The 17,774-nt window shown below is 41.4% G+C and overlaps 1 protein-coding gene across 7 annotated transcripts in view; it reads left to right on the top strand.

Annotated features, from left to right (window-relative positions):
- Positions 1–17,774, top strand: part of COL24A1 (collagen type XXIV alpha 1 chain) — a 171,395-nt gene that overhangs the window by 22,478 nt on the left and 131,143 nt on the right. For all 7 annotated transcript variants that reach the window (XR_010884897.1, XR_010884898.1, XM_067300976.1 and 4 more), the window contains exons 3-5: positions 1,734–3,019; positions 11,961–12,014; positions 14,879–14,932. Coding sequence is in view for 5 of the 7 variants with exons in the window: in XM_067300976.1 (XP_067157077.1) it covers positions 1,734–3,019; positions 11,961–12,014; positions 14,879–14,932 (1,394 nt within the window). In the remaining 2 variants the exon portion in view is untranslated. The remainder of the gene's footprint in view (positions 1–1,733; positions 3,020–11,960; positions 12,015–14,878; positions 14,933–17,774) is intronic.

The following is a 17,774-nucleotide window of genomic DNA, read 5'->3' on the forward strand; positions in this document are numbered from 1 at the left end:
TTGTCTCTTATTTCCTTGCTTAATTTTTTTTCCCCCCTCAGTTTCTGCAGTGTTTCTGTGGCATCTTTCACAAACACCTAGACAAGCAGTTTTACCAATCAAAGCCTTTAGGGCTGTTTTATTATGTCGGCCTACAGGAAAGCCTCTGGGGAAGCATGGCTCAGCTCCTACCCGAGCCTTGGTTGGGCTTCTGTGTTTCAGCCGCATCCTAAGGGATCCGATGGTGTCTTTATGCCCTTCCAGAATGCAGAAGGTGTTTGTGCCCCTGACTCCAACACGGCTGAATCTGATTCAGGCAATGCCAATGGATTCAGTCCTTCTTGACCACCAATTCCTCCTTTGGGAGGAGAGTGATCTGATTTCCCGCCGCAGCTCAGGTGGGAGGGAGTTGCTCTGAATCGCCTCAGAAAGCTGGCGTGCCCTGAGCGCAGTGTGGGACAGCACTACTGGATGTACACTGGTTTTAGCACATACTGCAAGGCTTTCGTGCAAAAGTTGCCCATATTTGGTTCCATGTTGTCACTTTTAAACAGTTGAAGCAATTGGGAGGGTAGATAATTGTGAGTCTACCAGTCAGGTGAAGGTATTTAGCCAGGTAAAAGATGGAGATACAGAACGGGCCCAGCCTGAGGAAAGGGCTAAAGGGCTGAGCGAGCAAAGCAGCGAAAAGCCGCTGCCCACCCACGCTGTAGGAGGTCTTCTCCTCAGGGTCTTGGGTGCCAAAGCCGAGGGACACGCGCTGATGGGGCAGCTGGTCTCTCTCCCCTGGGTGGTGGCTGCGCGCGCTCCTGGTCCACAGCCTGGTCGAGGCGGCGGCAGTGCTGCCATCTCCCCTCTCGCCCCGCTGCCGCGTTTGCCTCGTCCGCGGCCCGCGTGGAGCAGGAGGAGGAGGTTCGCTCTGCCGGGGCCTCTCTTCCTCCCCTTGTTTTCCTTCTGTCTGGCTGTCTTTTGGCACAGTTGCGCACAACCAAGGGTGATCCCGCTGGAAAAACATTCCCCTCCGAGAGCAGCGCTGCAGCGGCAGGCGCCTCGCCAAGGGGAGGGCAGCGGTTCTCGCCCCTGCAGCGCCTGGGCCGCGAGGGGCGCGACGCTGGCTCCTGCTCCGAGCCCCGGCTGCCGGGCGCTGCGGCACTGAGGTGTTACTCCCTTAGTAAATAGGGTGTGGGGGGTGTTTTGTTTGTTTGCTTTTAAGGCTCCGGTATTTTTGTTAATACTGTTCAGACCAAGAGGAACAGCATGGCTTTATTGCTTTTGCTGAAGCAAAAGTTAACTAAAATGAAAAATTTTTCATCTGTTCAAAGGGCAGGAAGGATTAGCCAAATAAATAACCAGAGAAGTGAGAAAGTGTGTTTACTGACTGTTGTTAAAAGGTTGAGAACAGCAACTGGGGATATTTCCATCTCATGTATGAACTAACCCACAGCGGCCGCTGTGTGGGCCTTTTTCTTTCTTTCTTTGTTTTTTTTTTTTTAAAACATGGAAATTATCTTACTCCTCAGGAAAGCTGACTCTAATAACTTTTGTGTTTGATTTATGTGAAAGATTGGTGTGCCTTGCTGTAGGGATTTGGCAGCTTCACTGTATGCAGGATATACCTTCTGAGAAGTATGGATTTGTTAAGGTGCTGTGTGTATATATGGTCATATGGATCTTAACTTGGGAATAACTTTTATTTCAGTTGAGATGAACTTTAAAAATGAAATCAAACAACATGCCTTTATTTCTTTTTACAGCACTAGACGTCCTTCACCAGCTAGGCCTTGCAAAAGACCTTCGACAGCCCTCGGAGACAGCAGTGCCCTCGACGTCTCCTCCGCTACCTAAGGGGGTTCGTCTAGCTGTGCCAGGAGTTGTGCTAACGAGCGAGGCACACGTCGAGTCCCCCGTTGCGCAAGTCATACCATCACATCTGGGGCAGCAGTTCACCATATTGGTTGGGTTGTACTCTTACAGCGTAAATAATGCTTTTCTTTTCAGTATTAGATACAAAAATAGACTGCAGTTTGGTGTCCAGTTGCTACCAAGAAAAGTAGCGGTGTACACTGGAGGGAAGCAGCCCGTATATTTTGATTATAGTGTTCATAATGAACAGTGGCATTCGTTTGCCATTGACATTAGGGACAAGACTGTCTCAATATTTGCTGAGTGTGGAAAGAAATACTATAGTAGGGAAGCACTTTCAGAAGTGCAGGCGTTTGACCTGGATGGTTTGTTTACCCTGGGAAGGATGAACTCTCACTCAGTCAGCTTTGAAGGAGTTATATGTCAGCTAGATATTATTCCCTCTGCAGCAGCCTCTGCAAACTATTGTAAATACGTGAAACAGCAGTGTCACCAGGCAGAAACCTATCGATCTCTGCCAGGAGCTCCACGTGTGTCGGATGAGCTGGATATGTTTTTGAGGAAAAAATTTGATGAGAAAAACCCACCTGAAGGTAAAAGGAAAGAAGCATCAAACACTCCTGTTATGACTGTTGCTCAGATTCACTCCCTACCAGAATACTTGGAGTCAAGAAATGTGTCTGCATCGGAGTTTGGGGAGGCCAAACCTCTGTTGCTGGAAACTTGGTCTGAAACAGAGCTCCAGGAGAGTGTCAGTCTGCCTCTCCTGCAGCAGGAGCTGAGCGAAGACAGAAACATCCCTAAAAAGAGTACAGTGTCATATCCAAATACTTCAGATAATAGCATGGCAGATGCAGGCAGAAGAAGTGAGCCTTCTCTGATCTCCCTTGTAAAACAGAGCAAAAGCACAGAAAAGGGCCAAGGAAAGCAGCATTTAGATGAACCAACTGAAAAGCAGCAAATCGTAAACACAACCCGGTACAGCGCTACTGCTGACCTGTCGCTGGGTAATCGTCTCGGTCCATGGGAGGAAGGTGCCTTTGATGCTGATGAGACTTATCACACAGAAAGCAGTTATGAAATTGATATTACTAATTATGCTTATGACTATGAAGATCTTGACAAAATGTTTGAAATGGGAAATATCAGAGGTCCAAAGGGGGAAACTGGACCTCCTGTAAGTTATCTTTACTCCCTTTTTACTTTAATGCAGCACCGTACATTTAACAGAGGCTTTGAAATAAACCTTGCAAAGCATGCCAGAGCTGTGACTGCATCTTCTCCTGACTGTACTGTACAAATCTTTGTCTGCCTGAAGTATGTCTCTTTCCAGCATGTAATTTTGGCATAAGTGTTGTGTATTTTTGTTATTTACTGGCAGAGTTCAAAGGCATTCAGTTCCGGTGAAGTGGTAGGCAATCCAGACTTTTTTTTTTAATTTGACATGCAGCCAGATGTTTGTAACTGCTAATTATGGAGACTGCTCATTTAATAAAACCACAGGATAAATTTATACAGTACCAAAAGCAGAGACTGATCCGTGCAAAGCATGAATGGACTGTTGGGAAGAATGATGTACTTTTCTCAGTTGAGCAATGCTCTTAAAATTTATAATTGTAGAAGAGACCAAGTGCAGACTCTAGACCAGGAAAACCATTCTTAACCCAAGTTCGCAGGGTTATGGAAACCTGCATGTAAAATGATAAATGTAGAACATTCTTATATTAGTTAGTGTTGTCTCTTCAGTTACTGGGGTAAGAGATCTCTGAAAAAATTGCAAATGCACAGTAGCACTTTTAATAAAAGCCGATTTGTCCTTTCTCTGTGTGCACAAGGGTCAGAAACTTTCTAATACATAAAAAATGAAGTATATATGAAGTTACGGGCAAGAGAGAACAGCAGTTCCTGCTTAGCCTGAGAAATATGATAGTTAATGCTTGTTTGAGCTTTTGGTTAAAATTTGTAAACCATAGCATGGAGTAGATAATTCCACTTGCTCTTCTCTCTCTCTTTCTTTTTTTTTTTTTTTGGTGTGTTTGTGTGGTTATTACTGGAAAGTAATTTGATATGTGTAAAGTAGCTCCTAATACGTGTTTGAATGTGTGCATAAATTTATCTCATATTTGGCCAAAATTGAAATATTTTTTTTCTTAAGGCTAGTCATCAGCAACTGAAAACCTATTTAAAAGTCCAGTTTCTACTTTAAAGAAGATCCAGATGCTAAGGAGTTGAAAATGTGTTAAAAAATAATTCAAGTTAATCCAGGAGAGCTTTTGCTTAATCTTTTCTGAATGTGATACCAATCTCCCCCCCCCCCCTTTTTTTTTCTTCTTGTCCCCTATGATAGTATGTATATGGATGTATCACTTAGTACTTAACTGTCATCAAGATGTTGCTAATTTTCATTTTTAAGGCTTAGGACATTGAATAATTACTAACGGGAAGTTTTGATTTGTAGCAGATAGTATAAAAATTGTACCTCTTGATTTCAGTCCGTTACAGCCAAGAAAACTAAATCCGTTCTCTTTCACAGGGCACAGAAGTGGCTGCTGACAGTGCTGTTATTATTCTTTATTGTTTACATTTCAAAGAAACCCTAAGCAAAGATCTGATTGTGCTAGACACGGGCACTATATGTACAGTGTCAAAGGTGACGGCTGATCTGGAGAGTTCAAAACACACAGGAACTTAGAGGGAAGAAAGGCGAAGAAAATGGTAATGTCCCCATCTTGCAGGCTGGGGACGCAGAAGAAGTTCGTCTCCTTGAGGAAGGCGACTGCAGCAGCCCTTGCATAGGCATGGTCCTGTGGGAGTGAACGTGTTGCATTTGTGCTGTTTTTCTGGGTCAGGATTTAATAACTTGCCCAAGGTCATAGAGGAGGTCAACAGCAGAGCCGGGAGGCTAATCTAGACCTTCCTGGGCACTAGCTCAGCTGAAAGGGCTGGTTGCATCCCCTGGGCTCCAGCAAAGCTAACACTTTGCATTGCCAAAGAGAGAAAAGGTCTCTATTTGGCCTTTTCCACACTAGACTTTTGTAAAGAATTTTGTCCAGTGGAATTTGTCCAGCACAGTGTGTGCTGCTGTCATTGGCCTGAGGCATGAAGAGAGTGCTCTTGCTTTGCTTTTGTAGTCTTGTACCCTCATGGAGCGAGGGCTGATAATGCAGGTTTCATCTGCATGTAGTAACACTTTAATACATGAATACCCACAAAGTCTTATCAGTGGGGAGCCTAAAAAAGTGACAGTGAGCAACTTGCAAAGTTCTCTTGCAGTAAAAAAATCCTGATGAGGCATGAAACCCCCCCCCCCTTTTTTTTTTCCTTTCTCCTCCTCCTTTCATTATGTTGTGGTTGGTTTGAACCTTCTTTCAAGATTCAGCCCAGAAATAATGTTCTTTCTATTGGAGTTGACAGGCAATAACTAGCCTTTGTGGTTCTCAAACTCCTCAGCTTCATTTTAGCTTTTAATCATCTACCAGCACTGATTCTTCCCATGTGTAATTAGGCCCCATGTGTTGCGTGATCCATAGCTGTGGAATCTGCCCTTCGCTACCCTATGGGGCTCCAGAATTCAGCCTTTCCTTTAGGGATAGCATATGGAAAAGGCACCTATTTCTTCAAAATTACTATGCCTGATGAAAATTCTAGCAACTGTGAGGACCAAAATCCCCTTCCAAACATAAAGTAAGTTCAAAGTAGAATAGTGCAGTCTTCTCAACCTGAACCACTACCTAGAGGCAAAGCTGCTCCGTTTGTCTGATGAACCACTCCTTTTTGTATTGCAGAAGATGGTGGTGCTGTATAAACATAGAAGAAGAAATACCTGTTGTGTATTTTTAAACTGTTTAATTTTCAAGATGATATTCTTCATTGCACAGCCCTAAAACTGTTTGCTGTAACATGATATATAGCCCCACACTGACAGAAGGAGGGTTAATAAGAGTTGCGTTAGGTTACTTGCTGGCAGGTGACTGCATCCGTGAGCCCATCTGTGCAGGATTTGGCTTCCTCTGAAAAATGAGTTTTCTCTGTTGGAAAAGCTTTGTGGATCATGAAGACACTCAGCCAGGAGGAGAAGCAGTAGAAAACCGAGACGTGGAGTCCCTTAGGGTGTCTAGTTGGTAAGGATGAGTTGTCTGGAGATATGGCCAGGAGGAGTTAGAAACGCATGCCTGATGTTAAGGAGAAGATGGCCAAGTCTTGCATGGGCTACTGTTACCACAGCAAAGAGAGGATGAGAACCCCTTAAAGAGGGAAGGAGTTTAAAGACCCTAAATGTGGTGCTAAAACCCAGCCGCATCAGCAAGGGTAGTGTCATTGAGGATTTCACTTGTAGCTTATTTCTGAGATGAGTTAAGCTGCTTGCTGAGGCTCTCCCTAGCCACAGGTGATATATCAGGCAGTTAATCACTTCCATGCGCTTTAATTCTGCAAAAAACCCTCACACTTCCCTGCTCAGGCTGAGAAATTTTTATCTCAATATCTGCCAGCTTAGATAAAAACTTAACAGAAATAAAGTCATCTCTGTTCTTAAGCATTTCTTAATTCATCTGAAACAGATGCAGTTTGCACATAATCTGCACAGAAAACCTGGAAAGCTTTAATCCATAACCTAAAGCCATATATGTTCTCTGATGTTGATGATATTGCTTTGGCTGTTGTAGACATTCTAGTTAGAGAAGGGAGACATAGAGAGAGAGGAAAAAAAAAAAAAGATTTATCATATAAAAGTGACTGTTTGCTCTAGGGCATTTGGAAAGAGAAGTGTTTTTTGTTTTGGGTTTTTTTTTTTAACCATTTCAAATGAAATGCAAATGAAGCAAGAGGAAAAAGCAGCTGGACTTTCATGTTCAGTAGTGTGCTAGTTGCTGAATAACTAAATTTATAAAGTGTATAGAGTATTATGCTTTAAAAAAAAATGGAAAAAGCATGCTGGGAGTAGCTGTAAAAATTTTGAGTGACAGCATCAGAATTCCAGAAGGTTAAAACTGACAGGTTGAAATGTAGTGCAATAGTGCACAAATCAAAAGTACAAACAGAAGCTGGGGGTGCAAGCGGTTAGGTGGTCAGAGAGAGGTGTTGAGTGATGTTACAGCACACTGCAGAATGAGTCCATCTCATCACTGTAATGCTCGATATCTTGATGGGAATACTGAGCGTCAGAGATGGACTGCTTTTCTACAGGTCTGGGTAGGCTGAGGCTGTGGTTTGGATTTTGGCTGCTGTGCTTTAAGAAAACTTAGGCAAACTGGAAGGATTCTAGAAGGTTGCGGTAACAGTGGTAGTTTTAGAAAATATAACTCTGAGCAAAGGCAGTCTGTTTAATAATGAAGATAAGGGACAAACATTATAGTTTTGCAAAGAGTAAGTTAATATAAAGACATTTGTTCTGCATGTTTGTAGAAAGGCAAGACTATAGCAGGAAATTTTAGGTAGGCCAGAAAGGAAAGATGGCTCACCATAGTGATATTTATGTCATAGAGCTAGCGATATTAGGAGCGGAATTTCCTTTGGTGGAGTTTTCTTTAGAAGAGATTTGGAGCCTGATGCTTCCGGAAGTTACTTCCCCGGCTGTATTTCAGGTACTTTGTGATTATGTGCTGGAAGGATAACATGTTTTGTTTTGCTGAAGGACTGCCTGCCTTAGGTATTTGATAGATTTATATTAAACTCATCTCTTTCTTTAATTTCTTCCTTTAAAAAAGTGGTTGTGGTGGATTTGATTGCTTCTTTTAGAGAAAGAAACTTCACGGTTGTTTTGCAAGAGGAACTTCAGTGACCATGATCTGGGTACTGAGCAGCTCAGGATCAGCATCTGCAGTGAGCGCAGCAGTTTTAACTGCTGAATGCAGAATTGACTGCTGTGCCTCTGAAACCTTAGGGGCTTGTGTTAGGGAAATTAAATGCTTCCTATCACCTTTGGTGGTGCAGGTTCAAAACACATGTATCCATAGAAGAGCTCGATATACTAGAAAATGTCTGTGAAAATTCATCAGTGCATTCATTGGGGACCACCAGAAAGGCAGTGAGAATTACTGGAAGTGTAGCATCTACTTTTATGTTTCAGGATCAAGCCATGATTGTTTGGAACTTGAGCATCTCCCCTCATGGGCTAAATGAAATGTTCACAATTTTTAAGGACAGTACCTTTTTTAAAGAAATCATGTACAGCCTGCCTTGAGTAAACTGATCATATTGAAGCAACGAGTTTAAAATTTGCATCTGTAATATTTATACATAGTCCCTGTTTTTTGTTGATGGTTAAAATGTCAAATGCAAAAAATACAGTAACACTTTTAATTGCTTAAAGATTGCTTAATTACTGTTTACAAGAGTTGAAGGAAAAGCTGTTCAAACAAATGACTAATTCCTTGCTTTGAGAGAGATCAGATTGACTCACTCTCTGAAGCTGACTTCTGTGTGGCTTACAGGGGTGCCTGAGGGGTCTCTCTGTACCATATATGTAAGGAGCTTCCCAGCTAGTATGAAAACAGTCAGGATGGAAAAAATCAAGGTTAATTAGGATACCCTTTGTAGGGTAGAATAAGGTCAGTAAGGCAATTCCATGGGATATTTTCAAAGCAGTAATGTTGTTAGGCAGCTTCTGTGGGCTTGTCCACGTTCACAGATAGAGAGGACAATAGCTTTTTGTATAGAAAGTGGTCTTTCTACTAGAGGAAAAATGTAGGATGAAGACTGAAGGAGAATCCAAGTCTAGAGAGACCATGAAATTAACTGTTTGAGAGACTTTTATCTACAGCAGTTCACTTTGTTTTAGAACACTTTGGGAAAGCATTATTCATCTCTGGCGACAGAGTTCAAGACGCTCTCTTACTGCTGCTTTTAGGGGTTGCTGATAGTTGGTTTGGTTGTGAGAATGGACTGTGTCTTCCCACCACATGGGGGAAAAAAAAGTTTTTCCTCTACTAGATTTAGTTCTTTTTGTGTTTTTAGATCAGAGAAATAATTACTCATGAATTAATGTAGTTACAAAGTGTTTATTTGCAAAGGAAGCAGATGCTATTTAAAAAAAAAAAAGCTACATTGGCAAAAATATTCAAGCTGTCCTCATTCAACAAGTCAGCAATGAAGGTCAGGGATGTAAATAAACACATATTAAAATTTCTATTAGGAAAAAGGTGGTTTTGGCTATTAGTATCTTTTTAAGGAAATGCAGTGAATGTCTGAAATAGGGATAGAGAAGAACTTTGTAGCACAACTTGCAAAAGAATGTACACTTTCTGCAACAACTCCATTAAATTTTTTTTTTACCTTTAATGTAATATCTTTGTAGCCCCAGGGTAATTTTCCAGACAAAGTGTATCTCTTCACTTAAAATTTGAGAGGATAGATTGGAAAGCATTACTTCAGCAGTGACTAGGGGGGAGCTCTCTGTGCCTTTTCAGTTGCATTTTCTTGGAACTCTCCTGACATGAATGCCAGGTCAAGAGCTTTCCATGTCTATGTCTGCTAAATTTTTTATTATTAGATATGAAATATACGTTGAAGTCTTTTTACTGTAGAAGAAATATGAGGTTGCTAGTGAGTACTTATACAATCAGGGTGAACAAGCAACCTCCTTAGCTGAAAGTATAGTATGTTACAGTTTGATCCAAAGACCAGCACTTGTTATCCGGGACTGTAAGAGATTTGCATCCTCTAAATTACACGGAGAGAGAGAGATATGGTGTGTATTTCAGCATGACTTAACACACTATGTGTGCACATACAAATATTCCCAACTATAAACAGGCAGTTGCCCTGCAATTAGGATTAAACTTGGATTGAGCAGGATCCAGCATCCTGTGGGCCTTGCTCCATTGTCGTGATTACTTTACAATGCAAAACTCTCATTACTGCTTAGTATCTCAAATGCAGATGCAGAGTGTGACTGCAGCAGAAAGAGCTGTCCTTCTGCACCGTCGTGGTCCACCCCATAGCTCTCTTTGTACAGGCATGATGGCAATGACAGTACCTTCAGGGAAACAGCTATCCGTGTAACTCACAAAATGTCTTCTAGGCTATATAAGTCATCATTTTCACTTTGGGGGCCACTTGAACTCTTTCAGGCAAGCAGTCTGGGGACAATAACGAGTGCTCAGCATTTCAGAGAGTCAAGGCTTCTGCTCTTAATGACCTAGCGATTACAGGTGAAATGGCATGGAGACAGTATAAAGGATCTTTACTGAGTAGCCTATACAGTTATCTTGTGCTTTAAGCAAGTTTCACCGAGAGCTGCATAATTACCAGCCCAGAAAAAATAGATTATCATTTGCCTTCCAGGAAAGTCCACATGAGTTGCCTGGGCTCGCTCCAGAAGTTTTCTCATTCTGATGGTTCTGCTGCACTCAGTGAGGTTCCAGATGTCAGCTGGATGCTTTTTAATGCAGCTTTCCTTTTCCAATGAAAAACTCACGCTGTTCTCTTAAACAATTTAATTAATAGAGCTGCGGCTATGTGGAAATATCAGCGTGGCTCTGACAGACTTTCCTTGAGTGAGTGCAGAGGGGTCTTCATTGAGTCTGGAATACTGAAATGCTGTCCTGTCCTTGACCATGGAAGACTTCATCTAGCATAATTTTGTCCAGTAAAAAGCATTAGACTCCTAAGATTATTACAATTATTTGGAGGAGAAAATATCCCCCCCCCCCATAAGAACAGTTTTTTCCCCAGAATTGTCCAAAGTTGTCTGTATTCTGGCCAAGTGAAGGTGATTGGCCTGGCATTGCATAATGTCCCTAATTAGCACTGTCCTCTTTGCCAGTGATGTTATCTTTCCTAGTAAATAGCAATATCACCTCTCTAAACCTTTAGGTTTTTTAAAATACAGCTGTCATCTTAATACAGCTCCAAGGGGTGTTAGAGATTTTCTCTCTCTCTACCTCAGTGACTCTTTTCTGCAAAGCCCATTTGTTCACCATTTTAGCCACCATAGTTGCCCTTCTAATTTCCCTGTTACTTCTGCTAGCTTTTATTGTTCAGTGACGAGCAAGTCAGTTGAGTGACGAGTGCAATATTCAAAGTATTTTGCCTAGTGCCTCAGCTGAGAGATTGCAGTATTTGCAGAGCAGGGGGGGAGTGCAGGGAAGCCTGGGTGAAAGAGCATGCTGAGTCCTTCCCTGCTAACATTGACTGATTTCCTTCGTGAGGTTTGATTTTCTTGATGTTCACCCTCCCTAGCAGAGGGAATATTTTGCTTCTGTTACAGCTGGGACTCGTTGTGCTGGCATTTGGGTGGGAGCTGAATTCACCCTTAAGAATAGCCGAAGTGCAGCCCACGCATCCTTAGAACTCCAGTGTGATGGATGGAGTTTAAGTTAGTGCAGATTTTAGTTTAGAGCTCTCACGCTTATTTGAGTGGGATGAGGTAGATCCTGTGGTTTTGAAAATGAGCAACAACCATGTAACAGAAAAGGAAAGGTTTCTATGATCAAAATGACTAGATATCTGGAGGGTGGTATGCTATCTAATATTCTTACAATGACTAATAATCTAATGTGTTTGCAAAGGCTACATCTGGATATATAGTAGCATATATAGGAGTGCATTCATTAAAAAAAATACATTTTAGAGAGAGTAATATACATTATATACAAGTGAAACCAAGGATGAACATGCTACCAGTTATTATCAGAAGTTCATAATTAGGAAACTGAACAACCATTTGTCCATGTTTATTATGTTTCTTCTACTTCATGTCTGTCTTTTCAATGAGGTGGTATCTCAATTTTTACAGTTATTTCTCTGAATTTTCTAAAATGTGCATTTGGCATGCCAGCATACTAATTAAAAAGGCTGAATTAGTCTCTGTTCTCTGTTTTGAAATACACTACACTTACTTGTTTCTAGTCCTTGAACTGAGCTCTTCTTCCCATAACATGAACATGCTTAAGCAAAAGTTACTATCTAAATTGTTGGCTCCAATTCCTCATTAAAATACTTTCTTAACATAAATCTCTGATTTGCAGTCAGATTAAAAACACACATGCTTGTAGTTTGGGAATTGGTTTTCAAGCTGAGAAGGTTTGCATAAAAAGTCATCAGCTGCTCTGATTTAGACTTGTGGTACTATACTTGTATTGGTGTCAGCCTCAACTGTTTTGATTTTGTATCACCAGGGTCCTCCAGGTCCTCCAGGTTTACCTGGTCCATCAGGAAAGAGAGGTCCTCGGGTGAGTAAAACAGTTACGTTCCTTGTGTAGCTCTAGGCACATCGCTGATAATCAAACCGGAGTCTGCATCGTTTTGTTTTTCTCAACTGTATTCATATGCTTGTTGATTATGAAAGTGTATGATTCTTAAATTTTGGCAGATAGGTTAAAGTAAGGCAAGGTAAGAAGCCTTTTCTTCTGCTGTAAGCATCCAGCAGAGTTAATTCTGCATGGGTGTGTGCACAGGGTACAGTTACATTTGCACCTAGCTCTTGCTGTCTGTAATATTAATTTTTAGTTTTTGCATGCTGCTTGCATCTGCCACTCAGCAAACAGAGGTCACGTTCATCTGTTTTTGGAGTGAGGGGGAGTGAGCAATGCCTGCCACAGATGCACAGGCGGTGGAAACAGAATTAACTGCTGCTGTACAGGAAAAAATAATCCCCCAATAGTTGGTTTTAGTCTCTTATATTGCAGCAGCTTGATAAAAGGAGTGATACCTGCCTGTGTAGCATGCTCCAGAAAAGAGATATTATAGCAAACACTCATTGCTTTATATGGTGTGAACATGTGTGCATGCGTGTGGCTGGTGTGAGCAGAGGCAGGGGCCTTGCCCGTGCCAGGGACCCGTGCCCCGGCCACCACGAGCACCCGAGAAGCTGCCGTCGCTGCAAGGGCTAATTGGCGTGGCGAGAGGGGGCAAATCCTCTCTGGTAAATCCGTGTTTGCACAGCCCTGTGTCTAAAACTGCTTGGCAGGGGTCTGTGTTGGGGATGCGAGGGGCAGCCTGAGAGAGCAGGGGAGAGTTTGTCGAGTGGAAGATTTGGGGCCGAGGGAGCTGGGGGTGCGGTGGTGGCTGTGGCTGGAGCGCGCTTGTCTAGCCAAATGGGGAGCGGGAGGGAGAGAGGAGTTTGTACGAATTCTCGGCAGATGCGTGGGAGTTTTGAGTCAGCCATTGAAGGGACGTTTAAACAGGCTGTCGCTCAAGAGCGTGTTGAAACCAATCCTGAGCGCCCTGCACTTTGCTGGCTTTTGAAACCTGGAGTGGCTGGGTAGGAAAGTGCACAGGTCAGAGGGGCAGAATACTGCACGGGTGGTGTAGGGCAGTTGGAGGTAAGGGGAGTGGCTGAGAAACATTTAAAAGTATAAAATGAAGAGACAATTCCTTCAAATTCATATCTTCCTGACTTCATTTCCTGGGTCCTTCTTTCAAATCACCCTCCTATATTGGAGCTGACAGCTCCTTCAATTGCTTCGGCTTTGTGTGCTGCTGCACCCCACTGCCTCTGTTTCTGCATCGAGGGCAGGATCCCCCACACCAAGGAAATCCTCATAAATGGGAACCTGTCTTTGGTTTAGATGAGGCTGCCCATGTGTTGGTACAAAGTTAATTTCCACAACTATCAGTCTGCCCTGTGACTTCTGTCTTCTGCCACATGAGCTGCCGTTTGGGATCTTGAAATGTGTCTCGCGGTGTCAAAGGGAAGTGGCAGAGCTGCATTGCCTGGGCCTGCTCCAGGGCCCCTCGGGTCCAGATCTGATCCTGACACAGGCTGGATGTTATGGAGGCTGTACCAATGCCTGAATGATGATTACAGATTTCCATTAAAAGCTGATTTTGATCCCTGCAATTCGATTGGTAACCCTGTATTCTAGTCCTGTTTTGATCACTTTTATTTTTTGACCAGCTTTGTGCAGTGCTTAATCAGCAACAAGATCAAATTCCCCTGATGCCTCCTGTTCCTCCAGGATGCCGTTGCCCCTCTGCGTTGCAGCACTTCTTCGTTTATGCCCCGACTTCCTAGTCGTTGGAGCCCCGTAGGCACCGTAGCTACATTGGCACTTTCTGCTTGTTCCGTTCTCCTAAATCCCTGAGAGCCTCCAAAGTTGCCTACGGGCAAACTAATCTCTCAAACAGCATTTGGCATCAGCATTTCTATGGAGTTATGTCAACATTATCATTAGTGAGAGGAAGCACTTAAGAGGTCTAGCTTTCAGTGTTACTGCAAGGTATAAGCGGTAAATTCAGAGTCATATGATGGAAAAATAAACACTGAGTTTATCCATTGTAAAACCTCTGAATTTGAGAGAGTTAAAACAGATTTTGGTGTTTGGATGAATTGTTTGGGTAAAACTTTGGCCTTGGTGAATTCAACAAAAGCTTTGCTACCAGGGATAAGATTTCACCAATTTGGTCCTTCAGTGTTTGGAAAATAAATAGCTGCTTTGACAGCCTTTGGGATGAATATTTTCCCTATGTCCAGTTTCTCAAGGACTACGGGTTATGCAGCATGCTGCAGGAACAGATGCCCATCCTGGATAGTGTTTTAATGAGATATAGGTGGTCCTGATGTCCCATTCTGTTCCTCTTAGTTTCTGTAACAGTCCCAAAATTGTTGTAGTCAAACAGTATTAGCACCAAGCCCATTTTCTACCCCTTTTCATCAGCAATGATTTGTTTAGAGGAGGTGGAATACTTTGCTTTGAATTGTCTTTGAAGGCAGTGAGAGCTGATCCCATTCCTTCCTTTTGCAGTGTGTAACTGGGTACCTCAGCATGTGAGGTCAGAACTTTTCTATTTCATTCCCATGCTTCGATATTTTGTAGCTGGAGAATGATGCTGCAGTGACTGCCTACCAAATATCTGTTAGAAATTACTTGGGAAGACAATAAAAACTGAAATTTTTAAAGGAAAGGAAAGTGCTTAGCTTCACTTTAGGAATAAGTGCTTTTTTTTTTTTTTTTTTTAAATAATCCTTAGAAAATCCCAACTGATGGTTCTAAGAGCAAAAATGATACTGTAAAATGGTTCTCTGCAAACTGTTCACAGTCGTTTGGTGGAGTACTGAATAATCCCACTCTTTTTGCTTTTTTTTTTCTTGTAGGGTATTCCAGGACCACATGGTAATCCAGGTTTGCCAGGATTGCCAGGTCCAAAGGTGAGTTAATTTATCCATGCTGAATATGTGAACTTCTTAATCACTTTTTGGAAGCCATAGAACTGTTTCCTATAATAGAAGCAACTGGCCTTCATTGGTTTACAAATGGAGACTGTAACTATAAACAGTTTTAAATTAAATGTAACCAATCAAACTGAACTCAAGAGCAAAACAAGATAGCTCAAAAAAAATTATGGGAAAAATAGGGAAAAAAAGAATGCCTGTGTGCGGACTTATGACCTGGAAATTCTTATTCATGCAAGTAGTCTGTGCTTCCCAAAAGAGTTCTTGTAAATCAGCCCAGCCTCTTTGATAAACTGGTATTTAAATGAGAATAAACATTTAATTGCTGTAACATTTTACCTTAATTAAATACAAAAAAAATAGACTGAGTCGTTCTCCATAAATTATTCTTTTTTTTTTTGCCCGTGTCTGACCTTGCATATATAAACGTGCCAGTATTTCAGACATTATCACTTGATTTATATAATAGAAACATTTTCAGTAGATTTATGGATGTGATATTTAAAACCGAAGAAAAAAACACTAGATCAGGGAGCTCAAATAAAACCCTTCAAACTTGTGTAATGTAGGCCATTTAAATAGATTTGACAGATCTGTGCAGTTGCAAAATGCCTTCAACTCATATTTAGTTTGAACAATTTGATAGATGTGTTAGGAAAAAACAAAAGCAACCATAATTTGTTTTAGTGCAGTTCCTTATGGCAGGAATCTGACCTGTCATGACAGGTGTTAAAAACTGCTTGAAGTCATAAAAAGACATGTAATAAAGCTTGTGATGTTAGACACTGTAAAGTAATGTAGCTTTGTATTTCTTATGTGTCCTTTTATTATTAGTTTTATGAGAACACCTAAACTCAGAGACCTGTAATTAATTTCTACAATATTTATGAAGGCTGTATAATGAAGAGTACATTGCTAGGAAAATAATTGCAATCAATTAATGCTCAGATTTGCTTCATAATGTATTTTCTCCCTCCATTAGATCATAATTCTGATCAGTTCTCTAGCTGGTTCCATGCTTTTAAGAATAGAAGGCAATTTTATACGTATATATATAGTGTGTGTGCGTGTGTATATTCACACACACATATGTATATATGTATGTATGTATTTACTATTTGTTTAGCAGTTATCACTTTCTGTTAGACTGTAAGTTGCTCTTGCAATTTAAGTATCTTTTAAAACAGTTTTAATTAAATAGAAATGAGCCAGGTGCTCACCAAGGATTAAGTATGAACAACAAGTTGACCTGCACTGATTGTGTAAGCTGAAATGAAAAACTTTTGTTTAATCTTAAAATACAGTAGACAAGTTGCAACAATCTTCTGGCAGTAACTTAACATATAATTTTATTCTGCTTTTGATGTACATGCATTTTTCCTTGCTATGTTGAAGCATCCCTTATGTACTTGCTTGAAGCATGGAACAACATTAATTAATATGCTTTTAGTTTTCTGTGTTTTTACTGATCACTTCCAACTGAGAGCCAGATTCTGCCCCTGAGAGTGTGTTAGCAATTCCAGTTGATAGGTGAGGGTCCTCAGCATTTAACTCTTGATAAACAGTTGACATGTTTTAAAGTCACTTAAAACTATGCTTGAGGTTTGTCTGTATTCCTGACTTTCTGAAAAACAAGGATTATTTCAAGAAAATCTAGTTTGCAGATTCTGGCACTGTTCTAACTGCATTGCAATGTTAAATAGATTAAATACTAAGTGCTTTATTTTACCTTTGCATTTTGACCTGTGGTCAACGTGTTGTTCACCCACAATTGAAAGCCATGTATCATAATGGCTGCTTGCTTATAGATTAAAAGTAACACTGAATTAATTACATTTATAGGCAAAAGGGAGGAAGGGAAAGGCAGTGTAGGTAAGTTATCAGAAGGCCTGTGTTTTAATTGGCTGAAAACTGATCACAATTTTACTACCACCCTTATTTTAATATGCCTGCACTGGAAAGGGAAGCGGAAGACAGATTGGAGTTGTTCAAGGAATATAGCAGTTTACCTACCAAAATGTAAATCATCTGGAAAATGCTCAGATAAGTTTTACCACGCTGAAGACTGTCTTCTATGTGGCCTGACATACCAGGTCAACATGACAGATTCATTTTGCCATAATATTTCCAGGCTTTACTTAGGATTCAGCAAGCTTAGTTTCTCCTCAAATGCCCTCACAAATCTAAGCCACAGTGACATAACTGTTGACCTGGCATAGCGTAAGCAAGAGGAGGATCAGGCCCAGTAGCATTTCAGAAGAAAACCACGTATTTTACAGGTCTAAAAGAATCAACTGTCAGAAAGGCTCGCGCTGCTCATCTTGCATGTCTCTCTGAGCAGTGAGCGTTGCCCCTTGGACACTACTCGGCTAACCAGAGCTCTCCAGCCAAGGGTGGCAGCTCTTCCACTTTGTCCTCAGGAGGCCCAGCCTAAACCGTTCTGGTTAAAGTCATGGGTAGTCTTCTACTATCTTCACCAGCCTCTGAACTGGGAGTCAAACAGATGGTGACAGGTGTGAAGAGCCTGGGGTAAGAAATCCAGGGAGTGGACAGGAGGACTCTGCAGGAAAACAAATCTTGATCTGGAAAACATATTGAAAAAGAGGGAGCAGAAAAAAAGGGGGGAGGGAAATGGTATATTTTAATAAAATGTTATCTTCTCAATGGATAAGCTAGCAAAAGTTTGTTAAACTGAGATCTTTTCATATATTTGATGAGATGAAAGAGAACAATTTTGCCCTTCCCATAGCACACTTCGCTCTAGATCTTTCTTGCTCTTGTTTTGAAGAGCTGATAACTATGTGTGTGTTTTAAAGAA

This window comes from Apteryx mantelli, chromosome 8 (genome assembly GCF_036417845.1).
Source record: "Apteryx mantelli isolate bAptMan1 chromosome 8, bAptMan1.hap1, whole genome shotgun sequence".
Lineage (NCBI taxonomy): Eukaryota > Metazoa > Chordata > Aves > Apterygiformes > Apterygidae > Apteryx > Apteryx mantelli.